The sequence below is a fragment of the Austrofundulus limnaeus genome, unplaced genomic scaffold (genome assembly GCF_001266775.1).
Source record: "Austrofundulus limnaeus strain Quisiro unplaced genomic scaffold, Austrofundulus_limnaeus-1.0 Scaffold30, whole genome shotgun sequence".
NCBI lineage: Eukaryota > Metazoa > Chordata > Actinopteri > Cyprinodontiformes > Rivulidae > Austrofundulus > Austrofundulus limnaeus.
The window spans coordinates 2564099-2587610 of record NW_013952432.1 but is presented as its reverse complement, the minus strand read 5'-3'; the positions used below and the strand labels follow the sequence as shown (position 1 = coordinate 2587610).

The window sequence follows — 23512 nt, the reverse complement described above, 5'->3', positions numbered from 1 at the left end:
ACAGTATTTAATATGCTATTTAAAAAAACGCTCATGGTAAAAAAAATGTAAGAATTATTGAATAGTGAATAAAAGTAAAACAAAACACCGTAAAGGTTGAAGTTTCTTTATATTTTGTGTTACATGGTTTGCAAAGGGCTGGGGGTTGGGAGGAGCATGCCAGAAACTAATGCTGTTTGGGGGGCCATGGCATGGAAAATTTGGGAACCCCTGGTCTAAAAGAACTGACCAGTCTCTAATGATTCAGATTAGAGATGTAGTAGGGTTCTGTTTGAATGTGTGCAGATGGATAAATAAGGGCAGAGGGTTAGTGTTAGAAATCAGACGTCTTTCCAAAAAAGTGTTTGACCCATGCTCAACTGCAGTGGCATTATGAATCAATTCAGAAATTACTTCAGTCACTGCTGCAGAAACCATAATTGGATGGTAAACTTACAGCAGTTTGATTGTGTTTTATATTACTGAAAAAAACAAACAAGAAAATAAAAGAAAAATAAGATAAAAGCAAGCAGAAAATTGCTTACCATTTTCAAAGTTAGGTTCAAAGTTTTAATTAGAATGAATCCAATTTTCAAATTTGTGAGCAACTGTCTGAAGTCAGACACTGTCCAGCAGTTTTTCCTTTTATGTAAATTTAGCATTTTTGGATCTTCACCAACACTAAGACCTCAAAGTCAGYTTCAGTCCATTTCTGCTGTTTCAGTTCTGATTATTCTTTATTAAATCAATGTCTGGCAACTTTCCTGACTTTCACTTGATACTGTATATTACAATGCTGGAGACACTTTTAAAGTGGAAAACATCCGTGTAATTTGAAAACCAAATACTCACGGTATAATTATCAATTAGAGAGTAAAATARTCCATCTTTTGTGAGGCTTGTAAAGTTTGTGACACCAAACCTTGAAAAATACTGTCCTGTAWTGCACTTCCTCTACAACAATGGCGTCGGTCCAGTAAACTTAACCCAAATGACATCACAGAGTAACAACTCATCATGATAAAAACAAAACAATGAAGAACTTTCTACAAATTAACTTACAAGAAAATAGGATGCTTATTTTTAATCTTATTATTTCATCTTTTTTATCATAAAGTGAGATAACTGCTAATGAGATAGAAGATACATGAACAACTTTAAAAGGTTACAGATGACAGTTCTCAGTGTTATCGACAAACTGAAAATAGAAAATGCCTTTAAAAAATGAGTACTTCATCATATAGTTGCAACTACTGGAAAACAAACAGTAAATATAGAATCAGAGGGTGTCAGATCGCAAACTTTTCATGAGAATATGATGATGAGAACAACGGGCCAAGATGACAAGCATTTCAAACAATTTTAGATATCTTGATCTATTCATCTGTTGTGATCTAAACTATTTTAAAAGGTTGCAGAACTTGTGAAAATTTAAACCTTATAAGGCTGATGTTCGGAAAATCAGGAAMCAATTCAGAATGTCACAATTTCCAACATAAAGGAGGCAGATGGGTATTACATGTTTTCCAGGCACATCACAATCAAGTAACTATGTTACTTTCACTTGTTATGAAAATGCTGTTTACATCAAAAATAAAAATGACTTCACATCATAGCCTAGGCAATCCGCAGTAAATACGCAATCATTTTAATCAATGAGAGTATTTATACAGCGGCACAGGGCGGCGGTGAGTGGACAGCGATCTGTCAAAACTAGATTCTATCCTATTTTTGCAGAAAGCTGGAGCTGCTCCGGAGTCAATCAACAAAGATCATGTCACACCAACAAGAAAAGAAACAAGCACAACATTGGTATTTTCAAAATAATTCACCAAAGACAGACTAATTTTGTCAAAATCCTAGCTATATTATTAAATATATGTGTGTATTTATTCACGAATGCTGTCAACGTGTATTGTTCTGCTTGGGAAGCAGATGGCAACATGTGGCATGCAGAATATGAATACACACATAATACAGTTATTCGGTTTCTAAGGAGCCCGTGAGGGGACATGGGAGATTTTTTTTCTTTTGCGTTCCCATGTAACAGTCTTGCATTCCCTCGCAAAAGTAGTTTATCACTGTTGTGCCTGCCGGTTTGTTAACAAATTCACGTGTTCACCATTAGCGAGTCAGCCTACTGCTTTATTTCAGCTTCAGAATGAATATATCACACAACCACGCCTGGAAGTATGTCATATGCCAATATTTTAACACAGTGCAGCCACGCAACATCAATGTCAATTTCACGAACTGTGGCGACACATCCTGTTTTGGTAACCGGATATTTCAAAATAAAAGTCTGATTTAATTCAGTTCATATACAAAACAAATTTTTGCGTGGGAACGCAAAACAATTTTGCGAGCTAACGCAAAAAATTTTGCGAGGTAATGTAAAAGTATTGCGAGGTAACACAATAGTATTGCTTGGGAATGCAAAAGAAAAAAAAAATCCTCCCATGTCCCCTCACGTGCTTTGTAAGTTTCAATTGTTTGGAGTTCGTCTTCCGCAGAATTAATTCTTTTTCTCGGACGTCCACGTTTATCACTGGATTTATTGCGCATTTCCTGCACACGCTTCTCAGAGTTTCTCTGTGCTGCAGACCAGAGCGGAGTGAATGCTGCATAAATGTGCAAATGAATGGCGGCGAACTGTGCAGCGCAACTGCATGTAATGTAAATTAGGGGTGAGAACACTCCCACTACAGCACGTCAACACAAGAATGCTTCAAGCTGTTTACAATCTTCCATAGGAGTGTTGTAAGAGGGTAGTCTCCTTGGCATCCAGAAATACATTTCCTCGATGAAAGCATTTTTTTTTTTTTTTAATCTGAAAAGGACTGGACTGAGAAGTGGTTAGTAATACAAGTTCAACAGATGTGCAGTTCCACCAGGTGTTTGCTGATTGGAGCTGTGTGAGAGAGGCGCAGTGGAGGGGTGCTCTGAGGGYGGTAGCTTGGCTGTGGACTGAGCTCCAGGGAGGAGTTTTAGGTAAATAGTTAGCTTTACACCAGCAAGTGTTTAGGCAGCTCCGAACGGCTACCATAGGAGATTCAAGGATTTCACATATACGATTGAGTCAAAACAGCACTATGGGTATGTTTTTGAAGATGAAATGACATTATAACCTGATGTAAAGCTCAAACAAGTCTATTTTGCATAATATTTTCCTTTTAAAGTTCGTGGTTCCTGCTGAATGTTATTATTGAGGTAGCCATGTGAGGACAACTGAAAATCCTGTTGTGGCACCAAGACCAAAAGCCAGAAAAGAATATCAAAAGATTTGTTATAGATAATATATGTTACTTGACTAATAAAGGATGATAGGAGTTATGAAATTAACTTCTGATAAACACAGAAAAAACTGTTTCAGGAGAGAAGTTGTTGAGAGGAAAATGGCTTTAGGAAATTAAACATTTAAACCAAAGCCAAATATTGGTTCTGAAAGTTTTTTCATTTTTTTAAAGACCCCCCACCTACCCATGAGGTGCAGTTATTTGGATTCCTAAGGCATCCTTCCACCTGAGTGATGAAGCTGAAACTTCATAGATGAAATCCTGCCTGCTCAGTCTGCACTCGCTGGCAGTAATTCCACAAAGAGCATTAATTCTGCCAAGTAAAACGTGCCTTTCCTCAGCAGTGCGCAGTTCAAACAATCAAGGTTTAACTCTTCAAAACACCTGAAATGTCTCGGCGAACTTAAACAACCGTTTCACTGCACCTCTGAAAGAAAGCAGCTGTGTTCTTTTGAGCTGCGAAACTGACAAGAGAAGCGGTCTGAAATGTGGCCCATTTAATGAGGGAAGTAATGTCAGCTAATGTAGCATGGCTAGACTGACAAATTACAATCTAAGTGATAACAACCTCATATCACACTTTCCTCTTGTTAATACCCACAAAGTAAACACGCTGTGCCGCATTTTAATTTCCTTTCCTCCACTTTCCTAAAGTCTACAGTCTTGTTCTAAGCACTAGACTTTCTTAAAAGTGTGATTATCCGATTCCGAGCAGGATATGAGTGGCTCAGCAGCTAAGAGCCTTTCCTTTAAGCCACCTAAAGCCCTGCTCGCAGATGAGTCATACAATAAGATCAAGCCAGCCACTTCAAAGTTGAACCAAGAGTATAAATAAGCATCGCATCAACTAGGTGGCACTCGTTGCCATGGCGATATGACAGCTGTCACCAGGGGTTGTGTTGACGAAGGAAGTGGAGGGCATGCTGTTTTCACACCCCTCGCTCCGTGCTGCTTCCTACAACATCGACGCCCCAAACATCACCCACATCCGACATCCTCAGCAGCACCCTCTCACACCCAGCTGCCACACACACAAACACACACACAGACATTGTATTGGGAATCAATATGTCCTGGTCAATGAATTCCATCTGCAAATATCTTCAGTCCTGTTTCTCTCTGTCTGGACGTCAGTTCACGCCGAGTCTCTGACTCACTTGCTGAGACTAATCTTGTCACAAGTGAGTATGCTGACATGATCCTGACAAGCCAAAAAAAAAAAAAACTATGGAGGCCAAGGTTTCTTCTGGTGAGATCTGATATTAAATTTGCTCCATGCACTGTCTTTTTATAGAACAGACACTGACTTAATGTTTTCCGTGCCCCTTGTGCTGTTATATGTCTGTTTTCATATTTCACCAGGATGCAACACCTTTAATAAACTGATAATTTAGATAGCAACTGAAAGTGAGAAGATATTTTTTGCTCTTTGGTGACTGATGCGACAGTTCTGGCTGTACAGTAATTAAGAAATTGTGTAAAAAGCAGTTTTCACCAGAGGAAGATGAGGCAACGTTTTAGTTAAACCTTCCAGTCTGAAAGTTACTTTTTGTTGCACCTAAAACAGTTTGTGCATTCGAATGGTTTCCTTATGGGACCAAAATGTGTAAACGAATGATTATGGAGAGACGTTTAGGAAATGATGTTTATAAAGAAATTAAACCATATTCACATATTTTTTCTTTAAAAATTAATCAAACCTAAGGGTGTGTTCACACCAGGAAAGTCCTTTGGTCCTCTTGTTTGGTCCGGACCAAAAGTGGACTTTATTTTTTATTTTTTTTCATTTGGTACGGTTTGCATTCACATTGTGCTTTTTTGCAAATGAACCATAACTTGTAAACAAAGCCACGAGGCTGACGATCATTGCTCCCATTGGATAAAAAGGACGGGGGCGGGACTGAGCCACAGACCCAGAAAAAAAAACATGGAGGTTCTGCATTCTGCGGTTCTGATGCGCACATTTTTTACTGATAGTACAACTGCAATAGCATTTAAAATGTCAAAAGCAGCTAATTTAATGGTGGTTTCGTGATGATATTCTAATTTGGGAGCAAAGTCACGTAAATATGTCCCGCGACCCAAAGGAGAAGAGGTGCTCTGCGTGTTCTGACCCRCAACATACTGCCAGTAGAGCTGCTAACAGGAGAYRATGAAACAGGTATGATTTCAGTTTATTTAGCTCAGCAACAGTGGCCTGTGAAGTCCAAAAAAGGCGCATGTTTAATGCAGTTACTTCAGTTCGAGTCCAACACCAGAAGCGAACTGGAGTGAACYGCACCARAGTTCATTTAGAAGCGAACTGAGACCACCTCAAAAAGTGGGTCTCGGTCCGGTTGTTTGATACGCACCGGAGTTCGCATGAGTGTATTCACACCTGCACAAAAGGTCCGGACCAACGCTGGAAACAAACTCTAGTCCTTTTAAAGTGGAGCAAATTATCAGGTGTGAGTACACCCTAACTTGACTATTTCTATTATTTTAAAACTGTTTTTAGCTTTTATTTTAGTTGAATAATCCTGTTGTATGAGATTAGGAACACTAACCATTTTAGTAACTGCACAATCTTGCTTGGGTGAATTTTGGGGTTAAAAAATATAAGTGAACTTTTGTTTCCTTTTTCATTAAGGCTGTGAGCTTCTGTCTTATATTTGTCTGTGCACTTTTACACCCTGGACAGGTCACCAGTCCATGACAGTGCCACATAGCGACTAACAAGACAGAGAACCACACGTGCTCCTACTTTAGCCAATATATGACAATATAAAATTGCCAATGAACCACTAGCATGCATGTTTTTCGACTGTGGGAGGACAACAGCGCATCCAGAGAAAATACAAGCATGTACAGGTAGAACACACAAACTCCACACAGAAAGACAAGGTTTGAACTACCCTGGTCTTTGTATTCCTTTGCAGATTCACTGCTCTGGCTGGGATTTCTCTCATAGACAAGGATTTCTCTGGTAGAGTTTTAACCGGGCCAATCAGCGAACAGTAGGAGGTGTTGTGAACGATGTTGTTGACTTTTTGTGTTGTTTTAGTCTGCCTGTAGTTTAGCAATGAAGTGAATGAAGCCAGTCCGTCTTGACAAGGCTTCCAAACTAAATTTAATCTGTCTCACAAAGCCTGCAGCCATCTCGTTCGGCTCGGTACTTCTCTCCTCTCAGTAGGGGATGGTTGTTTACAGCGCATGCAATTTCCAGTTAGCTTCTTAGCTCAGCTTCCTTCACGGTCAAGCTGTCGCTCTACATWCATCACKGCCAAACGTTAGCAATTGGGTAAATCAGATCCAAACGTTTTAAATTTCAAAAGAGTCCAGGCCTCAAGCAAGAAATCATTTCTCAATAGCCAAGGGACCAGACGGTCTGTACAAAGCAAAGTGTAAAACAAGGGGCTGTTTTTTTTATACCAGGCTAGGTTTAAACACAGCTCTAACCACTACCCCTCATTTTATGGATTTCCATTAATCTGCTATAGTGATCTGCCAATGTGTGAGAAAAAAATACCTTTTGTCATAAAGTGTCCCTGTCATGGGAAGTGCATTGACACAAGGGAGTAGTTTGCCAATACTGTGTACCCACAAACAATGGGCCTTAGTATGCTTGTATATTGTCAGTTACAATTGTTTTCAATCAACCAATCTATCCACCTCTACAGTTCAGCCTTTTAGTTTTTGTGCATTCTCACCAACAAACAACACAAAGATGTAATTGTAACACTGTGATTAAAACCTGAAACTCCTCTACAGCCAGTGTTTAAGGAACCAACAGTAGAAAAAAAACTCATTGAAAAGCTGCAGGAGTGTAAAAAAARGAGGCAGGCAGCAGACTATGAGCAGCAGAATCCCAAGTTCACTCATGTATGTGATAATTACAATGAAGTGGTTGCACAGTGCGAGCCTCCTTCTGGCCATCCCCGCAGTCCACGCTGCCCCTGCCCCTTCCACCTCATCATGAGATCAATTTATATTATGGCATAAGACAGACGCACCAATGAACTGTAACAAGTGGCATCTCTGGAGAGAGCCAGAGCCACACGACTGCCTTAATTAGGCCTGAAAAATGGCAGGTTATTCTATCCCAGCACTCCCTGTTAATCTGTGCTACAGAGCCACACAGTCAACTCTGGCCCCAACTGGCAAATATTATTATTTCATCTTTGTCACAGATGTGAATAGGCCAATGGGCGTGACAACCCAYGGGCAGGGTGAGAATTTTTAACAAAGCTTTAAAGAAAAGCGCACACAGTTAGTAGCCAACTGCTCACTGCTACAGCCACACATACAGTACRCGACAGGAGCCTTTGCATTAATTAGGAATCAGCGAGGTGGCAGAGCACATATCAGACGGGTAATGAGTCCACCCAGTCTGTTTGCTAACAGACAGTCGACACCTAGTTGTAATTCATACTGTGTTTTCACATTCAAATGTCAACCCTCTCCCCTTCCTTTTGCTCTGTATGTTTTTGGGTGTAAATTTCATCATGAAATTTCCATCTTCCCTGCCTTCATTATGCAGTCTGAAGGTGTGATCCCACTGGTRCACTTCAGTGTTGCCTAACAGAAGGTTGTATTTGAATGGGATGGAATAGAAATTGGAATTAGTGGGAAATAAAAGCAAAAACAAGCCTCGCTTGTCTGTGGAGGCAAGTCAGTAGGCGAAGAAGAGGATGACACTTACAGAGGATGGAAGTATGATTTGGCGCTTTCTTTCAGTAAAATAAGACGAACCACTCATGGAAACAATGTCAGGTTTGAAATTCAGCTCTCACAATCTGCTTTGGATGATTTACCTTTAGCTTTGGCACACATTCCTTGTTGAATAATTTGAGATTAGAACTCAAATAAKTTGTTTCAAAAGCATGTTACAATTTACAAGATTTACTGACGTCTCCTGATTTTCACGTMTTAACATAACAAGAAGATGCTTTTCTGACACATTAACACGGTGCATTTTGTATTATCGCTAATAATCTKATTTTACTTTTAGTACCTTCCTAAATTTGCAAACAACAAACCTGTAAACATAAATATGAACTCCTCATTGCCTGAAAGYAAATATTTGTATTTTCAATTAATTAAAACCCCACTGCATTTTTCAACATACAGTATGTAAATCTCGAGGTAAACAGTAGAAATTTGTCTCATCTCGAACACACATTGTGAAAATGTTGGAACCATTTACTGCTGCTGAGTAGAACAAATATTTTCCACAGTGTATTGAGAATGATTTTACTATATCATTAAGTTTACACAAGCTCCAGGCTAAAGTACKTCATTTTCACTGCATAAATTTAAGCTTATATTGACAGAATTCATACGCATCCCATCATCTTTTTCTATGGGTAAGAACAGAGGCTTCTGTCGGCTGCAGCTTCTCATTTTACAATAGAGGAGCCCCTTGGATACACCAAAGGGAGTGTTTGCAGCCCAGCTATCACTGAGGTTAGGTAAGCAATCTGTCGTCAGCTGAGTAATTACAGACCTGCTATACCTTTTCCTCTTGATGATGCTGTCATTGGAAATGGCTGTTGCTAAGTCCCTCAGGCACATAAGATTGTTGAGGAATGAGTTTGTTTTGGTTTTTGTGCTGTAATCTATCAGATGGGGAGTGTACAAACTATCTGCTGAATTTGAAAGTTAAGATTTTTCAAGAACAAATGTCAGAACCTTCTRTTAGGATTATGAACTCAAACAAATCATTCAAGTTAGACTTCAGTTCTAAATAACCAACTGTTTTTGGATTTTGGTACACATGCCACTCATTATTCRCACACTTCTGTTTTTGCTTTATATTCTTTTTTATGTTCAACATCTTTTGTTTTCTATTCTATTTGCAATGCTGCTGCTGCATTTGAATTTCCCCAATGAGGGTCACTACAGTCTATTCTATTCTATTCTATTTTATTCTATTCTATTCTTATTTTGAAACAGTGTTTATTCCAGCAGTGGTAATGAATCTTTGCCTAAAATTTGAGCAGGCCCCAAATACCACACAAACTCAATGCGGAAACAAACATACAGTATAACACTTAGAAAACCTGTATTACTGTATGGTCAAGCAAAATACATAAAAGAACAAAAAAAATGGCCTTTCATCTTTGTAAATGAAATCATTTGCTGTTTTTGCTCACCCACCCATGAGCATAATGACAAACAACTTTGAAATATGAATGCAAATAACATATTTAAATGGCCTAATAGCCATTTCCAATAAAATGCATCATTCTGATCAATTGTGCTTATTCAGGTCCACACGCCTCCTTTAGACTTTGCCTCTGATTGTATTTTCCAAATGCCAAGAGCTGACAAATCACCGCCACAAACACACAAGTCATTCGGCAACAATGGGGCCAAATGCTTGGGGGAAATGTGATGCATGGACACAGCTTCTTTCCTGGTCTTTTATTTCTAGAGAAAATTTCCATGCCCTGATATTGCACTGGTTGCTGTTGCATAATATAATACATTTTCTGCCCTGGTTCCCTGCACCATGATCATTTAATTACACTGGGCAATGGTAAGTCCAGTTTCATCTAGAGTAGAAAGAGAATAAAAGAAACTCCTCTAATGAATGGCAACACCTACAATCCCTGCTATTAAATCTTGAGGTTGTGTCTCCTAATAATGATGTTTTCAACCTAGCATCCTAAGCTGCAAAGTGGAAACTGAGCACAGTACAGATGTTGTGAGGAACAGGAGATTTTTAATGGCTGTGAGAATCAGCAGGCTGTCTTTGTGTGTCAAGCTTCAAATGAAAGAAGAGAAAGGGGGAAGAAAAAGGAAGTGTGCTCAATCAGCTAGATGTTTCTGGGTCTTACCTGGCCTGGCATGGCATTTTCACACAGGACAGTGTCATAGTCTTCGGCAAAAACCGGGGCATTGTCATTTATGTCCAGCACTGTGATGAGAGTGATGCCTTTACCAATTTGAGTTGGATCCTCTGTAAAAGACAAATCACAGAAAGAGCTTGCTCAGTTCTCAGGTTTATAAGAAGCTTTCTCTGCATCTACTTTATTTTGGTTTGGCTGTCATGTATGATGTTATCAAACTGCTGGTAAAAGATTTTTTTCCCCCATGTGTGTTATTGAATCACGAAGAAGATAGTAAAAAGCACTTCTGGAAAAGCACGGCATCATTCCCCTCTCTGCTGCGAATCAGACTAAATGATTAGAGTCGGTGAGGGCTTGTTGTCAGGGAAAGTTGTGTGTGTGTGAACAAACCGTCTTGCAGCTAGGGCTTCACGCCTTTGTCTGCTTGACACACACTGACGGTTAAATGGCTGTGTCTGAGAGCAAGACGATGATTTAGCCTGGCGTCGCCATGATGCCGGCCAGAGATGACGCTCTGACATTCGGGCCAGTTGATTTGATGGCGATAAAAAGGGCGCGCAGAGCCTCGGGCCACAGACTTGTTGTCATTGGCATGGTCTGGGAGCAGCGCATGAAATGTGAGTGACTGCCGCTCAAATTCACAACATCCCTCTGCCAAACAGTCCCTGCGCTCTTTTTTAGCTACAGAGAACCCATTTACTATAAATACTGGCATAAGGCAGTACAGGGCAGTGCATACTGTTGCCAGTCCTTCAACTCAGAGATGTTTTCAGCTGAAAACAGTGCGTGAGTGTCACAATGTGTCAGAAGTCAGTACCTCATGCATGAGGGGCTGTTGTGACATTTCATATGGCTTTTATTATATCCTGCTTTCTCTTTGTTGCTATATCTGGCAAGCAGTCATACTCAAAATCAACCAAGGAGTACACTTTTGTGCTCAGMGATGTAAATAAAAACACAGCTTTGAAGCGAAGAAACAAAAAAGCTTTGATAAAATAAAAAAAYGAATACCCTTTTTCACACAGCGTTCAGTTTCAAGATGTTGATGCAGAACAAGTGCCAGTCAGAAAGGCTGGTTGTCTTTTTTAACTCATAGTAGTGTGACGTATCTGTCTCAAGTGCTCAGTGGATTGTGCGCTGATGAGTGTTGGTCACTGGGTTTGCGTGACGGCAGAAAAAATGATGGGAATGCAAGAAAGGGAGAGAGAGAAAAAAACTAGGTGTTCATGTCCTTGTAGCATTGAGAGATGAACAAAAAGGCACGCGGCACTATTTCACATCACATTAACATTGTTCACCCGTGGGTGAGACCAGCCGCCCTTAGTCAGCAGCTCGTCCCCACGACTCAGGGAGACATGGAGGTCAAAATGACCGTCCTGTGTGTAAATTAACATTCCCTGACAGTCGTGCATCAACCCCACAGCTCTGTGCCATACTATCCACCGTACAACGAACTGATGTGCGTTAGAAAGTGGAAAAGGGAAGAGCTTAACTAAGGTTTGTTAAAGCCAAACATTTCTCTGATTTACAAAATATTATTAAAAAAATATGCATGGTCAACATGGCTGTGTCGTCCCAAAACAAAAAGCATGAAATAAAAAATGGATTTGTAATGCTTGTTAGGGACTGACGGACAAATTCTGAGGATAATCTAGTGTTTCTGTTAAGTAAWGTTCAAATAGTTAATAATAAATAGTCCCTAAATAGTCCCTCATCAGCTCTGACATTGATAACAGAGCATGAAATGGGCAAACATCTTTGTCCATGCTAGGCTAATGACTAGCTAAACAACGGYCTGTTTTAAGTGTTTTTCAAGCTAAAAGTTGCATTTCACAGTCAGTCTTTTTTCATGTTTACAAGTAGTTTGAGGTAATCCCCGTCGTATCACAAAAACTAGAAATACAGTACATTAAGGAACGTCTATTTTGTCTCAAGTGTTTTTGTGAGTAAAAATACAATTTTCTAATTTTGTAACATAAATTGACATAAATTCAGTTCCATGAAAAGATTAAAAAGCAGTACAATACAGTACAGTAAGAGACACATGTGCCCTGTGTCCACACTCAGCCTGGAGAGTATGTACTAATAGTTCACTGTACAGTACCATGTGGTTAGTAGCTGCTAACTGTTTAGCTCTTGTGTGTTTTTGTTTGGTTCTTACTGCATTAATATGCCACCCCAAACACACATTTGATATTTCAACACATTCTCACTCTCAAGTCGTCACATACTGACGCTTTTCCAAGGTTCCCTCTGCGTCCAATTTTGACGAGATAGGGCAGTTATCCGTTGTCATAATTTGAGAAAGTGTAGAAAATGTACAAAAACTACCGTCCCAAAGCCTAAAATTACCTTTATTCACTTTAGACATCCTGTCCCTGACCCTAGTACCTAAAATTAACCATTAATCCTGATCCCTAAAATCAACCATTTTTAGAAAATGTAGGAAATTCACGTCAACTATGTGTTCCAAAGCCTAAAATTACCTAATATTCGCCGTAGACATCCTGTCCCTGACCCCAGTACCTAAAATTAACCATTAATCCTGACCCCTCATGTTAACCTCAGACCCCCAACCCAAAGACCCCTGGTGGCGCAACCTGGAAAAGCCGCGAGCGGCAAGGATTGATGCGAGGGGGTTACCCGACGCGTCAAAATTAGACGCAGAGGGAACTTTGGAAAAGCGTCAATATGTTGACAAGTCGGGAGTGAGAATGTGTCAGATATTTATGTTTGTTCAGGATTCGCGGATACTCTATAAGAACGCAACACCTGCAAAAATTGGGGCTTCACTGTATTGAACCCCACTTTGTTGCCTGACACTGTATGTTTAGTCTGTGTGTGTTTTCTCAGCTGAACAACGTTCACGTCGCTGTGACATTTATGTGTGCCGCGCATGGTCCATGTGAAAGTTGGTGTCCTCATGCTGCTGAAAGTCATATCAGTCCACCAGCAGTTGAGTTACTGATAAATATCTGAAAACACATTTCATCAAAAAAATTCCCAGACTATCCCATCAAGACCACCCAATAAAGAATTAGGTAACTTGAATAGAACTATCTTTCACATAATTGATGAAACAGTCCTTTGGCTGACCACCCAATTGTGAAGCCAAATTAAAGTAATCTTATGAAATATCAAGTCATATAAACTAAGCAGAATAGACTCATTCCCTTTAATTGGTTTGAAGTAAAAAAAAAAAAAAAAAAAAAAGAATTGGCTGAATGTGTTTTCAGCAGGGGGCAATTCTGGCTTCATTCTATATGGTTCTAATAAAGAGCACAATAGTCGCTTAATGGAAACAATCTGGATTAAGCCTTTCCATCTCATCTAATGGCTATCAGTTTTTTTATTTTAAAAACCTGCTAACCTGGTAAAAAAGAAAAATAAAGTTCTGATTATTGTCATTTTTAATTAACAATCTTTTTAATTTGAGGATCAAAAAAACTTTTAAAGGAAACAAGCATGAATAAATCAGACAKAATATTGGGGTGGAGGTGTCTTTAAGGCAGCACATGTTCCTGTGTGGAAACAATTAAAATAAAATTAAAAACTCTGTCAGTTAATTTATTGGTTATATACACCACTCTCACTCTTCTATGTGAAGCTGCTCAAATTTATTTCAATTGTAGGATATGGAGTATAAGAAGTGTATTTCATCTAAAATTAAAAGCTGGCCGTCTAAACAGGGATTTTTTTCCAACTGTTGCAAATGAAGGAACTAGAAATAAAATCTATTTAGGGACTTTTTTTGTTGATACCTCTATGTTCCATGAACATTCAAACAGCAAATCCTGAAGATATTGAGAAGTACATTATAAAATGTAGAAATATTTAAAAGTCTAAGTATCCGGTTGGACTTGAAAGTATGATTTGTCAGCAAATTATAAATCATRAGAAGATTTTCTAGTTGTAAACAAATATATAAACAATATAAAATATTTTGTTTAGTTTCTTATTGTGTGCTGATGTCTTTTGCACGTGACAGAATCATGTTGTTGATGCAGTATACAGTCACAGTTTTAAAACACATATAAACAGCCAGATATGAAGGTAATTACCTTTTTTAATAAGCTTTAATTCAGCAAACAAATTTACTTTACCACATATCAGCCAGATGTGCTAATAAGTGCAGTTTTATCAAAGCAGATATAAACTGTTGTGTGACAAAATATTTGCCTGTCAACCCTTTTTAAAATTCAGAATATTACAAAACGTGTAAAAATGAACACCTTAACTTATCTACACTCCGTGTTTAAAGCAACTAAAGTATGGATGCACAAGCATTATTCAGTGAAGGATTTCAAACATCTGATTTGAGAGTATGCCATAGGCTGGTGGTGAACTTACGGCTCTCAGTAGCGAAGATGGTGAGGTTATGAACAGAGCTGGCTTCTCGGTCCAGAGGCTTGGCTGTGCTGATGACCCCGTTCAGAGCATCCACATTAAAGAAACGATCCATGTCTGTGTTCCTGTCAATGGAGTACCTGGAGAAAAATACACGTCCACACTCATTATTGATAAGCTTAAAAATACTTTCACCCATATTGATTTAACATTTTAAGTATAGCAGTTTCTTTAACCAGTAAGAAAATATTATGATTATGTCCTTTTCCATCAATATGCGGGGTGCTGAAACATTGAACTTCATTCAGGCATTAATAARCTGCACTCACACTCCATCTGACACACAATATATTTTTAACTATTCTCTAAACAGAATAGACATTCAAAAAGAGCAGAAATTGGAACTTAATAGCATGTGTGGAACAAAACCTTATTAAACTTTAATAAAACTGAAAAGCTGTCCCTCAACACATAATACATACTGAGCCCTTTCATTATACACAAAACTCATATTTCTAGAGAAAAATGCAACCTCAATTAGTATACATCCAAAGGGGTCTCATTGCAATGTAATTTGACTCTTGTGGCTGCATTAGTTCCACAGTAATTTTAATTCCAGCAGATGTAGTGACATAAATTACTGATTCTGATAACAGTCACAGGGGCAAGAAAAAGGCAATTTACAGCTACAATAGTGCAGTAATTAGATTTTCTGATTAAGATTACKAACAATCCTAACAGACCAAGCATGAATACTAAACAATACTCTTTCAATTAAGGCAGAATGTGTTGGGATCTTGAGCGCGACACTGCACAGACTGACAATGTAAGTGTTTGTTTTTTGAGTCATAAATGCCATGGTGCAAAAGTCAGGCTTTGACCCTCCTGCAGGAATGCCCTTCTCTTGTTCAAGATGGCATTTTACTTTTGCAGTTGTAGCACTCCTTGGCCCAACCACCATCTGGTACTGTCTTTGTGACAGCAGCATGGAGACTCCCAAGGGTCTGTGGAGTCTGTGTTTGGAGGGAACGTGGAGTAGCTAAATGAACAACCCCTTTATTTTAGTTTTAGAGTATTTGATATATTTTTTCCACAATTTATTTTAGTACACAGTTTGTTAAAAAGGAACAGTAGYGTCAATTGTTCGCTTTTTACCTCTGCATTCATCCTATCCAATACGCTCCTTAGAACACATTTTGATGTCACCTCTCTGAGTACATACAGGTGTAACAGCTTCTTGACAAAGTGTTATGGTTTCTTCTAAATATTAAGGTCAAAGGGATGCATGTAAGGGTGGCAACAACACTAGAAAATGGTACTCAATATCAGCTTTATTGTATTTGAAGAAGCAGAATGCATGTCGTCTTTTGTACCTGATTGTGCTATGGGGGGTATCTGGGTCATGGGCAGATACTCTCCCAATTGAGAAACCCACTCTGGCATCTTCTGAGACAACCATCTTGTTAAATCGCGTGGAGAAGACGGGAGGCTCGTTCACATCCTCGACCGTCACCTTGACTGACGTTGTGTCGCTAAATGGGCCCAAGCTTAAGAGGTTGGAGTCAATATTCCTGTTTGTAGCTTCAATTCTTAGTGCAAAGCCGCTTTTTGTCTCGAAGTCTAATGGCTAAAAAAAAACAGAAAAAACAAAATATTTATTTTTTATGTAAAACATAACAGGTGGCTATATAATAATAAACATGAAAATGCTGAATTTCTGTGGTTAAAACATTTTAAAATAATTTGCAGTAGCAACTCTAAAAACTTGTGACAGTGAAAGACAGAGTTAAAAAKTAGTAACTTTATTATATGAAAGCAGTACCATTGATTATATGACWAGCACAATACATGGTTAAAATCTCTCCAGGATAAATTCTGTTTAAATATTTCTAATTAGCARCATATAATATACCAAGCAGTTTGATTGGACTCTTCCATTGTCAAACATTTTCTATGTTGTGATTATCCGAATTTGGTGCAAAACAAACAAAGAATCAGATTGGTCAATCTGACAAGAACAGTTTGTGCTACACAGTGACTGTAATTTCTACAAAAGTGTGAAAACAATGRACTGTCACAAGTGTGTGGCTTGGGGGAGAGCATTTCAAGACTAAAACCCTGAAATTTGATCTGTCACTCAAAAGATCTCAAGCATGCAGAACTGAAGTCAGAATATAGTTTGAAAATTGTTTATAGTAGAAAACTACAAGGCCTTGTTTAATCTGAATTAATTCACTTGGTTAAATGTTTCCGTACTACTCACTTCCACCATCTGCTGTAGGTTTRTATATAAAACCCCTGAGTCACATGTTATGTTGGACTGAACATGTTTTTAGTGTCATGATTATCTTTAATAACACAAATGTACACAAATAATCCAAACCTTCGATAATAAACTGCTGTCACAAACTAAATAGCAGGTATGTACTAAAGATACTTACTTGTAAATCTTTTCATACGCATTGCTTTACTGTCTTCTTTTATTTATTTATTTATTTATTTATTTATTTATTTAGAATTTTACTTGTACATTCATGCAACATACTGTAAACACTATTGGGGTACCAGTTATCTCTGAGTGAATGCTTTTCAAAATCAAAGCTAAATTCCACACACGTAGGTTCCCTTTTTTAAAGCTCTTTCAAAAGTGTTATTTGAGTAGCCRTAAATATTGCATTTGTTGGGGACTWTTTCATCTGTGAAATAACACTACTATAAAATAATTTACAGCACTTGCCTGAGTTCATCAAGAAGCATGTCACTGAGAACTATTGAAATTGATAGCTTCTGTTTTAGTACTGTATGTGCAACAATGATACAGAATAGTATCAGATTTTAGCTAAACATTAAAAAAAAACATTTATTATCATGGATTGTAATCCTCCATACTCAGCCAACCTTTTTTGTACAATATTATTTTACATTTAGAAACAAAACTTCATATGAAATAAAACATGTGGAGTCAGAGATGAGTATCTATTGCAAAACACAGGCTTAAGTGTAGATCTGTTTTGAGAGTTCAGTACTCTTTATGGTTCTGAGCTGTGACTCTGTACTCCTCACAGCTAAAACTGGGATTTTATAACAACCTGCTTATTATTCAAGCTGTACCTTGTGCAGGATAATAACCCCCTCTTGCGTGTCTTCATCTGTTGTTATGTTGAACATGCCAGGACCGTCGCTRTCCATAATTCTGTAGTCCATCTCTGCATTGGAGCCTATGTCAGCATCTGCTGCTTTGATTCTGGCCACCACAGATTGGACTGGCAGTGACTCCAGCACCGTGTACTGATAAATCTCTGGAAAAAAAAAGGGGGTGGAGGTTTGTAATAGAAATTTCCATTTGCTGGAATTAAACTAATGGCAGGAGCAATAACAACAAAAGAGAAAAAAATGTTTTTTGTTTCTACTTTAATTTGAAAGGAATGAATAGCATCTTTTAAAATAAAGTTTTTGCCTAGCCTCAGTTTGGAGAAATATTGATTAGTTTTGACCTGCTTGATGAGCTAATGGTGCACCCMAGGATAAAGACCAAAGTGGAAACCTGCCACCTTAAAACATCTCTAAACTTTAAAATTTCAGAACTACATTTAAAGTTATTGCTGCTGCTGCTATTTGCTCTTGCAAATACCCATGGATTTCTGTGCTAATTTATTTGGATTTCTTTGTTTCTATTGGACTGGACAAAAGTCACATGTGGGGTATCCCAAGGTTCAATCCTAGGACCCCTCTTATTTAATATCTWTATGCTCCCTCTAACTMCAGTTATAACAGGAAATAGGATTAGCTACCATGCAGATGATACACAGGCCTACATTACGATGTCACCAGTTGCTGCAATGTGCAATACAAATACACTTGATTGATTAAATACATGCAAAGCAAAACAGATGGTTAAAAAATTAACATTTGGAAGAAATGTGCTAAATATTTTTTGAGATGTTTTAAGATGAAACAAACATGTTGTTTTTTTGGGAAACAAACAGATTTTTTTCATCCTAAAACAATATMTTTCGGTCTTGGCCTTGCTCAGACATTAGCCATTAGCCCTTTTGCCTGGTCAGAGAAAAAAATGTTTTATTTTTTCAAGCGGCGGTGGTTCAAAGTGCAGTCATCAAGAGCAAATATGTCAGTTGTTCATAACTGTTCAAGAGGAACCTAAGTCTGAAGATCTGAAGAAAGCAAAATCAATATTAATTTTCAGTTTTCTCTAGGTTTTACCTTTTAAAATCTCTAAAGAAATTTTCCAATTTTCRTGTGCTCTTAGAAGCTGTCCAAAAACAGTAAAAAGAAAAGAACAACAGGAGTCATGTTTCAACCCCTTTGTTACAGTTCACAGAGTGAAACGTCCACTCACAAATTCTATTACTCCAAAACTCTCCATTGTGTTCTGCAGGCTTTTGTTTGACCCCCCTGAATTTAAAGTACTCTTATAAGAATAAAGAAGGGAATCATATTCATAATCATAATCTCCCCAATCACCATGGCAGAGCTCATTACTAGACCTTTCTGTGTTCCTCCGTGTCTCCCTCAGCCACCGTCTAAATGCTAATCTGCCTGACATTGTTTGCCACCATGTAATCTTTATAATGGCTTTTTAATATGCCATGGAATAGCAGCTCTTTAAAAGAAAAAAAAAAATCCCTTCCTATTATCCCTGCCCAAAAACCTGCCATTTCACACAGCAAACCTCCCCATCCCTGCCCCCAAAACCCCACCAACTAACCGTTGCCCCCGTATTCTGTCTGCTCTGATGCGCCATAATGGTGTATCGATTCTGACCCATGACCTCATGAGCACAACAGCAGGATCCAAACCCAGAACTCCTTTAAAGTCTCTTTCTTCTCACTGTGGCAGAGCCGGGTTAAAACGACACAGATGACTTGTTGTGCAAACTTGAATCTTTCTTTCCCCCTAGGGACCAGCAAATTGACTCGGCTCCATGGCAGTCCAGTGGCGAACACACCAGCTAGACAGCGGTTGGGCTATCAGTGGTAAACCGATTGCCGGTGCTTTGGATTATCATGAGAAGCACCGCATGCCTTTGAATTCCTAAAGCTTGCCCTGGAACCCATTAGCAGAATGTGAAATAGGCTGGCAAAAAAAAAAAAAAAAAGAGCCTGATTGATCCTGGTATCCAAGGCCGGAGCAGACAGCAGGCTGCTCTGATGAAGAATGAACCTGGGAGGTGCACACATTGCAGAAAAGCTGTTTTTTAATTTGCTTGTAAAAATCCAAAATATTTGCTGCAAATACAAAATATGCCAGTTAGAAAACTAGTGAGAAAAAGTTGATTTAAATTGTACTTTGGTTTTAACAGGCAACTTTCTTTTATCAAACATTAGAGAAATCATTCTTTTTACTGTTTTGCTATTTTTTTTAAAGATTTTTTCATGATGAAATAACATCCCAGGCTTTTTGTAATATTGCCCTCATCAAGTACACTCATTTGGTTCTCTTTGTTTTAAGTGGTCTTTCAGTGATATTAGATMTCAAGAGCCATATTGAGATCGAAAAAAAAACTATATGGTTTGACTGATTGCTAAGTAGATGCTGATCATGGTATATTACATACATGTAATCACACCACGTGGAGGTAATCAGGAAAATGTGTCTTACTGTGCGCGAACCGCGGTGGATTATCATTGACATCGGTAAGTGTGACAGTGACGGAGGTGGTGCCGGAGAGGCCGCCCATTTGGCCCACCATGTCTTTGGCCTGAATGACCAGCACATACTGGTCTCTCGTCTCCCGGTCCATGTTGGGCAAAGCTGTTCTGATGACACCTGCAAAAACAGAGTCAGAGAAGGGGACAAAGATGATTCAAAAATCTCATTTTAGTTTTTTGTTTGTTTGTTTGTTTTTGCTTTCAACCAACACTCTCAGTATACCTTTGCAATATATACTGTATATATAAAACTCCAGAAATGAAGTTATTTGTAATAATGTGGAATGGCACAGGAAAAAAGTATTAAACATATGAAGAAAGGGAGGTGTAAAAAGGCATGGAAAGHCAAGACACCAGCTGAACTCTCTCAGTAATTAGAAAGCAAGCTTGCCCCTTGTCAGTGCAAATTAATATCAGTTGGTTCAGTCCCAACTGATGGCCAGGTATCACACAAAAACCATCTGATGATGGGTAAAAGTAAAGAGCTCTCTCAAGACCTTCACAACCTTATTGTTGCAAAGCATAATGATGGCATCGGTTACAGAAGAATGTCTAAACTTCTGAAGGTTCCAGTGAGCACTGTTGGGGCCATAATTTGAAAGTGGAAAGAACATCATTTCACCATAAACCGACCACGACCAAGTGCTCCTCGCAAGATTTCTGACAGAGGAGTGAAAAGAATTATCAGAAGAGTTGTCCAAGAGCCAAGGACCACTTGTGGAGAACTTTAGAAAGACCTGGAATTTGCAGGTATGAATGTTTCAAAGAAAACAATAAGTAATGCACTCAACCGCCATAGCCTGTGTGCACCCTCACCACGCAAGACTCCACTGCTGAAGAAACAGCATGTTGAAGCTCCTTTAAAGTTTGCTGCACAACATTTAAACAAGCCTGTGAAATTCTGGGAGAATATAGTCTGGTCAGATGAGACCAACATTGAACTGTTTGGATGCCAGAATACACATCATGTTTGGAGGTCAAATGGCACTGCACATCAGCCCAAAAACACCATACCAACAGTGAAGTTTGGAGGTGGGAACGTCATGGTGTGGGGCTGTTTTTCAGCATATGGTACTGGCAAACTTCAAATAATTGAAGGAAGGATGAATGGAAAAATGTACCGAGACATTCTTTAAAAAATCTGCTTCCATCTACCAGGATGATGAAGATGAAACGTGGCTGGACATTTCAGCAAGACAATGAGCCCAAACACAAAGCCAAGGAAACTCTCAGTGGGTTTCAGAGAAAGAAACTAAAGCTGCTGGAATGGCCCAGCCAATCACCTGACCTGAATCCAACAGAAAATCTATGGAAAGAACTAAAGATCAGAGTTCATAGAAGAGGTCCACGAAACCTTCAAGATTTGAAGACTGTTTTTGTGGAAGAATGGGCCAAAATCACACCTGAGCAATGCATGCCACTAGTTTCCCCATACAGGAGGCATCTTGAAGCTGTCTTTGACAACAAAGGCTTTTGTACAAAGTATTAGATAAATTTCAGTAAGTGTGTTCAATACTTTTTCCCTGTGTCATTCCACATTATTTCAAATAACTTCATTTCTGGACATTTATGGTTTGATTTCTTTGTATGTATGGATCTCTTGGGTTGTTACTGACATCAGGTGAAAATTTCATGACATTAGCACCTCTAGTAATATATTTACTGAGAAAAATGGTGACGTGTTCAATACTTATTTTACCCGCTGTATATATATATATATATATATATATATATATATATTTACATTATTTATCACCCTTTATTTAACTGGGCAAATTCCATTGAGATCATTTGCAAGGGAGGCCTAGGCCTGAAGGCAATCTAATGGTTTTTGGTCTGTGGGGGAAACTGGAGTAGCTACCCATCAGTGTGTGAATGTGTGGGAGAATGACTGTTGTGTAAAGCACTTTGGGGTCCGATGGGGCTTGATAAAGCACTATAAGTTCAGTCCATTTACCATTCCATTTACCCAGAAGAAAACATGCAAGCACAAGAACATGCCAACTCCAGGTCCAAACTGGGGATCATACCCAGGACCTTCTTACTGTGAAGCATCAGTTCTAACCAATGAGCTGCCGTGCTGCCCAAAAATATCTATCAACAGCTGGATTTAGGCATTTACGGTTAAGTTTTCAGACCTGATGATATCCATTTGGGTATCCAATTGGGTACAATTGGGCCAATTGGGCACAATTAAGTTAAACTTTACATGACCCCCTTTCCAACACACATGTAGATGCAGGGAATTCACACAAACTAAACTGACAATATAAATGAATATTACACAAGTAAATAAATAAAAAAACAATGGATGACTTAATGTAAAAAAGATAATCATGAAAGCAGTGAGAGTTTAGAAAAAAAAACAAAATCATAAACTAAAATGAATAAAATAGAGCAGTCTAATGAATGTTGTACATAAGGTGACAAAAAGAAGGACAAGTAAAAGTACTATTAACATATTAATATAAAAAGCAATTGGTAAATAGACTATAGGCTATTCAGCACCTTTTTAGCCAACCAGGCTACTCAAAGTGCTTTACAAAACAATCTGTGCCCTCATTAACCCATCTACAAACACATTCATACAGCACTCTACTGCATCTATTCAGAGCTAATTTGGACAAATCATTCTATATAGTGTAATCAATGCTTTAGATCACATTCATTCACCAATGGGACACACACCGGAGGAAATGATGGATTCATTGTCTTATCAAGGGACAAGTGGAATAGAACCTACAGTATTCTGACTGGAGAACAGCAGCTTCAACCACTGAGCCACAGCCATCCTCAACAAAATTATAACATATTTACCATTTTACAGGTGAAAACTAAAGGTGAAAATCTATAAGAATCTATAAGAAAAGTGACAAAATTTATGTCTTCTTTTCTAAAACTTTCATATTTTTAGTGTTTAGCCTGAGGTTTAAAATCTCCACTGGGGCCAATACAGTATGCGTTAAGCTTCTCTGAGATAATAAATATTGCTTATAAGTATATAACGATGTGTGACTGGGGAAAACATTTCAACAATGCCCTTTAGTTGTTAAAATTGCTTCGTAAACTACATAAAGTTATTTGACACCACTGAACACATCACATCATTTAAGACGGCAGAAGAMAGTTAACACCAATTCTTTAACTAAAGAAGAAAATAATAAAAAGTGAATGTCCACAATGGCTGTTGCTGTGTTTACAATCAATTCACTGTCTTCTGTGCCTGAAAAGTGCTGTCACTCCAAATAGTTTAATAGTTTGATGCTTGATGAGGCAAATGCTAAGACATTGTCAGAAAAGGGAGCGGAAGCAAGGGGACACTTTTGCCGCCAGGGAAGGAATCATCTGTCTGTCGCCATGTCATGATTGAATACTCTCAGAAATAAAT

General features: G+C 38.4%; 1 protein-coding gene across 2 annotated transcripts in view; it reads right to left on the bottom strand.

Annotated features, from left to right (window-relative positions):
• LOC106515574 (cadherin-7) overlaps nucleotides 1-23512 on the bottom strand; it is a 155400-nt gene that overhangs the window by 30222 nt on the left and 101666 nt on the right. For both annotated transcript variants that reach the window (XM_014005431.1, XM_014005433.1), the window contains 5 exons: nucleotides 20075-20242; nucleotides 17567-17754; nucleotides 15829-16082; nucleotides 14459-14595; nucleotides 10097-10218 (listed from right to left, as the gene is read on the bottom strand). In XM_014005431.1, the coding sequence (XP_013860885.1) occupies nucleotides 10097-10218; nucleotides 14459-14595; nucleotides 15829-16082; nucleotides 17567-17754; nucleotides 20075-20242 (869 nt within the window). The remainder of the gene's footprint in view (nucleotides 1-10096; nucleotides 10219-14458; nucleotides 14596-15828; nucleotides 16083-17566; nucleotides 17755-20074; nucleotides 20243-23512) is intronic.